General features: G+C 37.6%; 1 protein-coding gene across 1 annotated transcript; it reads left to right on the top strand.

Annotated features, from left to right (window-relative positions):
- Window positions 1-842: 842 nt before the first annotated feature.
- On the top strand, window positions 843-2,006 carry LOC144961788 (uncharacterized; the record flags this gene model as incomplete). The annotated part of the gene is made up of 1 exon (XM_078894870.1): window positions 843-2,006. A coding segment is annotated over exon 1 (1,164 nt), but the record flags the coding sequence as incomplete, so codon positions are not given.
- Between the last annotated feature and the right edge of the window lie 9,470 nt (window positions 2,007-11,476).

Below are 11,476 nucleotides of genomic sequence, written 5' to 3'. Positions count from 1 at the left end.
TCTCTCTCTCTCTCTCTCTCTCTCTCTCTCTCTCTCTTTCTCTCTCTCTCCCGCTCACTCCCTCTCCCCCCTCTCCCGCTTTTATCTTCTAGTTACAACACTAAATAACCATCCGTTAGCTACCGTAAATGGTTACCGGTGTATTTAAAGTTTTAGAACGCACATTGTATTGTCGTGGTTATTTCCTCGGATAAGTGATGCTATATAGGAAAAAATAAAAGTGCTAAAAACGCACTGTTCTGAGAAATTGCCAGAGTGGTTCTATATCAGGTGTTATTTATACGGGTCATAGCTACCTATATGCCAATTTTCAGGATTTCAACCCCAATGTGCAAGGTTTTAGTCTAATTTTCCCTAATACAATGAATATAAAGAAAATATATATTTTTACGCAGTTATTTCCCTTGTTTAATATAGCTGTAATAGGTAAAATCTTAGGCATTAAACAGATACGTTATGATTGATTGCCAGAGTGGTTCTATATCAGATGTTTTTTCTATGGGTCTTAGCAAACTGTATGCAAATTTTCATGCTTTCAACCCGAATTTGCACGGTTTTAGCCTAATTCTCCCTACTAAAAGTTGGTTTGATTAACGCAAGGTCCGTTACTAAAAAGGAAGCCTTAATTGAAAATATTATCATTGAGAAGGATTTGGATATTTTTATTATCACGGAAAGTTGGCTTAAAAACTGACAGTAAACTGATTCCACGAGGATATAGTTTTATAGCACAGCATCGAAAAACCGGTCGAGGAGGAGGAATTTTTGTTATTCATAAAGAATCCGTTAAGCTACAGTAAAACAAGACGCAATCGAATTACAAAACTTTCGAATCTCTAGATATGACATTAACATCAGAAAGGAATGAGAAGTACCATGTTGTTGTAATTTATAGACCTCCTCCATCTACAAGGAATAAACTCACACATAATCAATTCTATGATGAAATCGACACGCTCGCGTTAGAAACTAGCACAACCAGTGGTGAAATTCTTATATTGGGCGATTTTAATGTTCACATGGACGATCTAACGGATACAAAATGTTTGAAGTTAAAGGATATTTTAGATAGTCACAATTTAAGACAATATGTAAAGGACGGAACTCACAAGGCGGGGCACATCTTAGACTTAATAATTTCCAGGAAAGATAACAAAATAATTGATAACGTTGACGTTTTGGATCGCACAATTTCAGATCATAACCTGATTGCTTTAAATCTAAAAATCGAATGCAAAACAACCGTCAAGAAAACGATCACATACCGGAAAACAAAATCACTAAATAAAGAAACATTTCAAGAATCCATCAGGTCTTTGGATTTACTCGCCTCTGTTAAGAGCTGTGATAATGTTCACGATATGGTAAACACATATAATAATTCACTGAAAACTGTGTTCGATGAGCTGTGTCCATCGGTCACGAAAGAAATTATTCTTCGACCAAACACCGAGTGGTATTGCAATGAGTTACAAACACTAAAACATCAACACAGATCTGCCGAACGGATTTGGTGTCGATCCAAATTAGAAATTCATAATCAAATTTATTTAAGACTAAAACACAAACGGAACAAATTAATTCTATCATGTAAAAAAACATACATTCAAAATCAAATAACAAGTGCCAAACGAAACTCACGTGAACTGTTCGCCACCCTGAACAAACTGATGAAGGATCATCCTTCAAATAATTTCGAGGACCCTATTGCTACCGCAAATAGTTTCTCTCTACACTTTAGAGATAAAATATCAGGTATTCGGAATAATTTGGACAAAGAAGAGATAATGAAAGCACAAATAAATGAAACTAACGCACTTCCAGCCGGAGCAGCATTCGACGAATTTGAACCCGCCACTGAAACAGAAGTACTGTCTGCGCTGAGACAATGCTCCAAAACAACCAGTCCAATGGATCCCATTCCTTCATGGCTTGTTCTTTCTTGTGCTAATATTTTGGTTCCCGTTCTTACTCATATTGTAAATGCTAGTTTGTTTATTGGTGAGGTATCTAATAATCTTAAACATGCTATTGTCACTCCCATATTAAAGAAATCTAGCCTTGACAAAGAAGACCCAAATAATTATCGATCAGTCTCGAATCTTACCCTCATGTCTAAACTAATTGAGAAAATTGTTGCTTTTAGGCTTAACACGTTTTTGAATGAACACAATTTGTTCTCTAAATTTCAGTCTGCTTATCGCCCCTTTCACAGCACTGAAACTGCTCTTATTAAAATCCATAATGATATCATAAATCATTTATGTCGGAAAAATGATGATGTTATTATCATACTACTCGACCTTAGTGCTGCTTTTGACACAATAGACCATACTCTTTTAATTGACAGACTTAAGACACTATACGGATTTGGGGGTACTGTCCTTGACTGGTTTTCTTCTTACCTCTCTGACAGAATTCAATCAGTGTCTGTAAATCGACATGACTTCTCTTCTCCTTGTCCCCTATCTTTTGGTGTACCACAGGGTTCAGTTCTGGGACCCTCTTTATTCACCCTCTATATCAGACCATTAGGTGACATCATCTCAAAATATTTTATTAAGTATCATTTTTACGCAGACGACACCCAATTACTGTTTCCCATTAATATCGACAATCATCTCAATGTTATAACGGATATAGAAAATTGTATCTCTGAGATCAGTGACTGGATGTGTTGCAACAAACTCAGGTTAAATGAAAATAAAACAGAGGTGTTGCAACTTACAAGACGGGGCCTTGTGGACCTTTCCACGCTTAACCTGAATCTTTCTGATTGTGTAATTCCCATCACTAAAGAACCTGTGAGAAACTTAGGAGTTTTATTCGATACCAAATTAAACATGTCTGCCCATGTCACTAATGTAACTAGATCCTGCAATCTTTACCTTAGATCTATTGGTGCTATTAGAAGGCTTCTTGATATTGATACTACTAAACTTCTTGTGGTCTCTTTGATTCTTACCCGCCTTGATTATTGCAATAGCCTGCTCTATGGTTGTGATAATAATGTCATTAATCGACTCCAAAAGATACAGAACAAAGCAGCTCGATTGGTAACGTTATCTAAAAAGCGCGAGCATATAACACCGATTTTGGAGGACCTACACTGGCTACCTGTAAAGTTTAGGATTGAATTTAAAATACTCACCCATGTTTTCAATTGCTTAAACAATTCCGCTCCTGTTTACCTTCAGGAACTTATCCACCTTTATGAACCCAGTCGAAATTTAAGATCTGCTAATCTAAATATCCTAAGGGAACCCCCAAAATCGTTAGTTTTTCATGAGAAATCCTTTGACCACCATGCCCCCCGACTGTGGAACTCCATCAATATTGAAACAAAAAAATAGTGAAAATCCACTTATCTTTAGAAAACGGTTAAAAACTGAGCTTTTCTGTAGGGCATATAATTTATTGGACTCTTAGTATGTATTTTATTATAATATATTATGTTATCATCGAATTTGTGTGGTTTTAACATGCCAGTTCTATATTTGTATATCATACATGATGTGTTGATGTAAAGCGCCAGTGAGCAATTCCAAATTGGAACTAGGCGCTATATAAGTTCATTATATTATATTATTATTAGCCAAGTGTATACTATCTATGTATAGCTGATATTCTGGTTTTAGAGTGATGGTATCTTTTTTTCTAGCCTGTCTAAATCTGCCGTTTTATTTAAAAAAATACAATATTTACTATTAATTTGGTTAACATTGCATATACTGTGCTTTTTAAAATAACGGCAAAAATGCTGGTCAACAATAATATTAATAATAATATATACTTTATTCATCCAAAAAAACTGGAAATTCTTTTACAGACGTGGCATGCATAAAAATGTATAAACACAAAGTTGAGAATCTATGGCGACAATGTACACACACACACACACACACACACACACACACACACACACATATATATATATATATATATATATATATATATATATATATATGCAAATGTACAAACATATAAAAATATACAACCAAGAACCAATAGCAACACCTTATATATTGATTTAATAAATTAAGATAGGCCATACCTCTGGCCTTTAGTCCGAACTTGTGAGTGTATATTTAAAAGATAGTATTTAATTTAAATCACAGTTGGCCTTAAAATTTCGAACACCATGTGGCAAAAATGAATTAAGGTGACGTGTTGTCTTTGATTTTATAGATATAGATAGTATGCAGATGACGTCACTCAGGCCTTTGTTATTGTTTTTGCCATCCGCGTTTGTGAGTTGTTCTCACTAAACTGTATTAACCAGATTATAAAAGTTCATGGTTCCACAGAGTTTGTGTGTTGATCCGTTATACTACCAGATGGCAATGTTGTGAACTCCTTGGCCAAGCGCATTCTATCTATAAGGCGACGGCTCCTCATGGAGAACTTAATATATTTGCGAAGGGGGTGATCGCGATCCTTCATAACTTTCTCCATTTTACTTAGACAAAATCTCTTGAACAGTTCTTCCACATTGGAAATTGGGTGAGTATAACTCCTGGCTTTATCAATTATCCGATACTTCTTCTTCTTCTTCTTCTTCTTCTTCTTCTTCTTCTTCTTCTTCTTCTTCTTCTTCTTCTTCTTCTTGTTCTTCTTCTTCTTCTCCTCCTCCTCCTCCTCCTCCTCCTCCTCCTCCTCCTCCTCCTCCTCCTTCTCCTCCTCCTTCTTCTTCTTCTTCTTCTTCTTCTTCTTCTTCTTCTTCTTCTTCTTCTTCTTCTTCTTCTTCTTCTTCTTCTTCTTCTTCTTCTTCTACATCTTCTTCTCGTATGTCTTTATATCTGGAGTCCTGTTTCAAAGATCAAGCTACTCGTCTTTTTGAGTTCTTCTAGCGGGCCGAAAAGTAGTTTTTTTTTTAATGTAGAGAGTTTGCAGAGGGCCATATCTTTTCTCTATGGGTTTTGTATTTTCTGCATCGCTGCAGTATATTATGCTCTGCATCTTCCCCCTCCTCACCACATGAGCAGACAGGGTGACTGTGTCAATTCCATGCATCTGTGCATATTGTGCTTTTTCAGTCTATTGTGTCCTGTCCTGAGGCGGACCAGGATTACTTGTTCATGTCTGGTCGTCAATAAAGATCATCCATCCTCGCTGTTGTACGCCCGCGTAATCTTAAGAATCTGCCAATATAGATAGAATGAAGCTGACGTCACTCAGGTCTTTGTTATATATATATATATATATATATATATATATATATATATTTTTTTTTTTTTTTTGCTATCCGCGTTTATGAGTAAATCTCACGAAATTGTATTAACCAGACTATAAACGTTTAAGGTTACAGATAGTTTTGTATGTTGGTCCGTTATACTTCCGGATGGCAATGTTGTGAGCTTCTTAGCCAAGCGCGCACTATTTATACATCCTGCTACTAAATAATGATGCCACCCCGCCTCATGATTCAGTAGGTAACATAATATGCATTGTTGGTCTACCAATGAATTTTGAACCGGAAGAGAGGAAGGTATGACGTTCACGGCTTCTGCTTCTCATTAGGGATCTGATTTAACATTGTTGTAATTTGATAATATTTTGCGTTGGTTTGAAAATATTTCCGTGCGGCTATATGGTCTTGTGGCATGACACTCGCTTTCGGATCGGAATGTCCTTGGGTTTGAACCTCGAGCGGCGCATAGTTGAATCCTTTGAAAATACTCTTTACTCAAAATTCTCTCACCGTACTCAGGTGTAAACTAAGTACATTGCCGTTAACAGCGTGTCTTTATCGGAAAAAAAATTATAATATCGCCTAACAAGCGTCCTGTCTTGTTCAAAATGTTATGTTCTGCTGTTAATCGGGACTCTTCGTATAGCGCTTTGAGCACGTAGAGTGGATATTGCGCTATATAAAGCTCTTTTTTTCCTTATTTTTTTTTTTACAATACTGAGACCATAATAATTTGGATTAACAGATCTGCCAATAACAACACGTCGGCCTAGGTGATTTCGATGCTAAAGATCTATCGTTTTGTCAAAATATAAAAATTTTTCGCACCGTTTCGAGTTCATATCTCACATTTGTGACTCTGGATGGCAATGTTGTGAGCTTCTTAGCCAAGCGCATACTATCTATAGATAGTATGCGCTTTGCTAAGAAGCTCACAACTTTGCCATCCGGAAGTATAAAGGACCAACACACAAAACTATGTGTAACCGTGAACGTTTATAGGCTGGTTAATACAGTTTAGTGAGAATTACTCATAAACGTGGATGGCTAAAAACAAAAAAAAAACAAAGAAACAACAACAAAGACCCGAGTTACGTCAACTTCATTCTATCTCGATCTCCCGGCCCTCTCGTGTGACCTATTGATAGTTCGAAGATGACGTCACTCAGGTCTTTGTTATTGTTTTTGCCATACGCGTTTGTGAGTTGTTCTCACTAAACTGTATTAACCAGACTATCAAAGTTCATGGTTACACAGAGTTTGTGTGTTGGTCCGTTATACTTCCGGATGGCAATGTTGTCCTTGGCCAAGCGCACACTATCTATATCACCACACACTTTATCTCCAAATGGAATATAAAAGACATGAAAAAAAAAGATTACTAAACAATGAGCATTTCAGACGCTTGTGTGGTGTATAGTTAGTATGCGCTTGGCTAAGAAGTTCACAACATTGCCATCCGGAAGTATATCGGACCAACACACAAAACTGTGTGCAACCATGATTGTTTATAGTCAGGTTATTACAGCTTAGTGAGAATTACTCATAAACGCGGATGGCAAAAACCAATAACAAAGACCTGAGTGACGTCAACATCGAACTATCTATACGTTTTGTGTGTTTTTTAAAAAATGTGGTTGCGTGGGAAAAAAGTACAGAAATTCCTGAGCAAGAGGCGGAGGTTGTTTGTTAGGAAATGTCAGATTGGCATTTTTCAGCAAATCTTGGCATTTATACTGATATTATTATATTATTTCACCGTTGATCTTTTGTCAGGCGTTTATTTATTCAATTTGTCATCAAAAAGAAGCATTTAAAAACTCTAGAACAAACCTTGATGAATTTGTGAAAGTTTAAAATTTCCTAATTTGACCATTCTTTTGATTCTCGGCCGCCATTTTAATTTGTGAAGTACTGAAGGTAGTGCAAAGCAGTCCGAGGGTTTTTTTTCCTATTAGGGTTAGTCATAAGTCTTAGTAAAGGTGCTAGGGTGTTTATTTTCTTATAAGGGTTAGTTATAGGCACTAGGCTTTACTTTTTCTTGGGGTTAGTTGAGGGAATATTATTTAAGTTGTTTCCCTTTATAGGAGCTTTCGGAAGGCCTCCCAAGTAAAGCGTGATAAGGACTTGCGACTTATTGATATTGATATCTAATGACTGATAAACTAAAATCATGCCGAATCATGCATGGCAACGACGACAAGCACATCGATTAAAATATGTGACCCTACGCCTCGAAGCGGTATTAAGTCGGTATTTGGAAAACGAAGAAAACCGATTTTAAAGTGGAAATGGTCAAAATGATCAAATTTCAGTTTTTGGTTGTTTCATAAACTACAATCATTTTCTACATGAAAACATAATAATTCAACATAAGTATCGGCGATAAGTTATATATATTTAAAGGTTAAAAAAAGCAACTATCAGTGAAACATTCAAAACAAGAGTTGACTTTCTCCACCATTTCCAAGGCTTGGTAATATTACGTCTTTTCCTCCACCAATAAGATGTAAGATACCACAGCAAAGGGCGTCTCCTTATCTATCTCAGAGTAAGCATGACTGTTTCCACAATGTCATGATTCAACCAATAAGGAACTTTAAAAACTGTAAACAAGTCTAGGTTTTTCCTTGACAACTTTACAAATGAATGATTCTGATTGGTCAACGCTCATCACATGCGCCTGTTGACCATTAAAATGCCCGGGCGGTGTGTCATGACGTCAGCATGCGTGTGTTACATATGTGTGTGTTTGTGCATTTCGATACATACCAAGTGCTATTATTTCTTTGTCTAGCTGCATTGGTTAATGATCACATAGCTGAAGCTGTCATCTGTCTCAAAATGGAACAATGCAATGAAAAATTTGACCAGCCCATTTTTTAAATTGCAATCTCATTGGTCAATATGTTTCCAGTTGATTGACTATGACTTACTTTCTCTCTGCCCTCCCCCTCTCGCTCCTCTTTCTCTCTCTCTCTCTCTCTCTCTCTCTCTCTCTCTCTCTCTCTCTCCTCTCTTGCCCGCTCTCTCACGTGTGTGTGTGTGTGTGTGTGTGTGTGTGTATTTTATTATCTCATTCTTTCTCTTCCCACCCTCTTTCTTGATATTTCTTTCCCTGCCCACCCGGCTTCACATAGTTTCAAAACTGTACTTTGAAATTATAAATCCTTCTTTAACGTTTGGCATTTTGAAACCGTATTTCCTCTGATAAATAAGACAAAAATGTCACATTAAAATTCTTATTTCACTGATTCTTTATTTAAATACAAAAAATTCTTCAAAATGTGAGCAATGTCATAAAATTGTCGGCATTAAAAAAAAATTTTTTTTTTGGGTGTTTTATTTATGTTAAGGACATCTTACATAATAATGAATAACTACAAAGGTAATACTTGGATTATTTCAAAAATGTGTATGTACATTATCAACTGTATTATTAAATTTTTATTCTCTATTGTCTTTTGGCACTTTTCTACTCACTTCATATCTTGTTGTTACCAACATGGGTGCCTGCTCCACTCACTTTTCTGAATTAAAAATTCACCCCATACACCGGAGCATACTCAATGTCTCAATCGTTTCTATGTTATATGTTTGTGATGAGAATATTGGCTATTGAGCTTAGCTGCTGGTCAAAATTACTTCGCGATGGTGGTGAACGAATCGGCGGTCTCAAGAAGTGGGTGAGTGAGGGATCTAGAAATGACTTTGGGTTTGAAACGAATATTTTTTGTGTTCGTGGATGGCTCACACGGTAGAGCCACGCTCTCACCTGCCAGGCGGAGTTGTCGTACCAATAAGGTCGCAGGTTCAGACCCCACCACCGCCGCGAAAAAAAATTTTATTCTCTATTGTCTTCTGGCACTTTTCTACTCACTTCATATCTTGTTGTTACCAACTGTATTATCGAAGCTCATGTCAGATTCAGTGATGCCAAATCTCCGGTTTCATTGGAAAAACAAACCGGTCTGGAGCAAAAAATTCCGGGTTACGGGCAACTTCCGTCGAATTCCGTTGATGTTTAATTGTTCCAAGGATACACCCCCCCCCCGCCCCGGTCCAGTCCAGTCACTACTAATACAACAACCACCACAACATCATCTTCATTACCACTACAACTACAACCACCACCACACGATCATCATTGCCACCACAGCAGCAACCGTCACCACCACATCATCTTCACTATCACTACTACTACAACCACAACCATCACTACCACTACTTCTACAACCACCACCTCCACACTATCATCACTACCATTACTACTACAACCACCACCACCACCACCACATCATCATCACTACCACTCCTACAACAACTACCACCACATCGTCATTATCACTCACCACTGCTACTACTACAACTACAACCACCATTACCACCACATCATCATCACTACTACTACAACCATCACTACCACCACTACTACAATCACATCACCATCCCGACCACCACTACTGCAACGACCACCACATCACCATCCCTACCACCACTACTGCAACAACCACCACATCACCATCCATGCCACGACAACTACAACCATTATTACTTCATCATCTCTACCACCACCATCACATCACCATCCCTGCAACTACTATTACAAACACCACAACGCCAACCCTACCACCACCAATACTACTGCAACCAGTGTTGCAGCGCCGTAAAAACCCTTTAAACAAATTTAGCTCAAATCTCTCTCATTCTCTCTCTCTCTCTCTCTCTCTCTCTCTCTCTCTCTAACACACACACACACACACACACACACATATATATACTACAACCAACACCACCGCATCTTCATCACAACCACTACTACTACAATCACCACCACCACATCGTCATTACTACTACAACCACAACCACTACATCATCACTACTACTACAACCACCCACACCACATCATCACTACTACTACAATCACTGCCACTACTACAACCACAGTCACCACCACCGCTACCACCACATCATCATCACTACCATTACTACTACTACTACTACTACTTCTACTACTACTACTACTACTACTACTACTACTACTACTACTACTACTACTACTAGTACTACTACTACAGCCATTATGACATCATCATCATCACTACTACTACTATTACTACTACTACTACTATTACTACTACTACTACTACTACTACTACTACTACTACTACTACTACTACTACTACTACTACTACTACTACTATTACTACTACTACTACTACTACTACTACTACTACTACTACTACTACTACTACTACTACTACTACTAAAAACTACCATCCAATTTCATTAACCTGCATTTGCTGCAAACTGTTGGAGCATATAGTGAGATCCTCAATAACCGAATATCTCGAAACTAAAGTATTTTTTGTGATGAACAGCACGGATTTAGGAAGCACCACTCATGTCAAACTCAACTTCTATCATTAACACATGATCTGTCAGCTGCTATCGATAAAGGTGGTCAAATTGATCTAGTACTACTGGACTTTGCCAAGGCCTTCGACAAGGTCCCTCACCATCGGTTAATCCAGAAATTGTATGACGTTGGTATCAGGAACAAAACCTTACAATGGATTGCAACTTTTCTGGACAATCGCACCCAACAAGTTCTTGTCGACGGCGAGACTTCCACTATCGGGATGGTGACATCAGGCGTACCTCAGGGCTCAGTCCTTGGGCTCGTCCTATTTTTAGTGTACATAAACGATCTTCCACGAGGTATAAGGTCAAAAGTGCGCCTCTTTGCTGACGACACAGCATTATATAATCAGATAAAAACAACAGACGACTGCAAAACACTAAATGACGATCTAGCTAAATTACAAGAATGGAAAACAATAAATCAAATGGAATTTAACGTATCAAAGTGCAATGTTCTAACCATCACAAATAAGAAAGCACCTATAACATTTGAATACCAACTTCATGGTCAAAACCTGGAACTTGTAAAGACAGCAAAATACCTTGGCATTGAGTTTGCTAAAAACCTCAAATGGAATGACCACATATGTCACCTGGCTTCAAAGGCAAATCAAACAAGCGCTTACATCACCCGCAATTCAAAAAGATGCCCAATCACTCAAACCCTTGCTTTTAAAACTATTGTTAGACCAATTTTGGAGTATGGCAGCTCAATTTGGGACCCGTATACAAAGAAAAACATCGACACCTTAGAAAACATCCAAAGAAAAACAGCAAGACGCATCACAAACACATTCGATCCTTTCTCAAGTGCGTCTGAAATATCACAACGGATTGGCCTTGAACCTCTGGAAAAGAGAA

Source organism: Berghia stephanieae, unplaced genomic scaffold, assembly GCF_034508935.2.
Source record: "Berghia stephanieae isolate SIO BIC M18660-M18661 unplaced genomic scaffold, UCSD_Bste_1.3 scaffold41, whole genome shotgun sequence".
In the NCBI taxonomy this organism is placed as follows: domain Eukaryota; kingdom Metazoa; phylum Mollusca; class Gastropoda; order Nudibranchia; family Aeolidiidae; genus Berghia; species Berghia stephanieae.
This window is presented reverse-complemented; position numbering and strand designations above follow the sequence as displayed.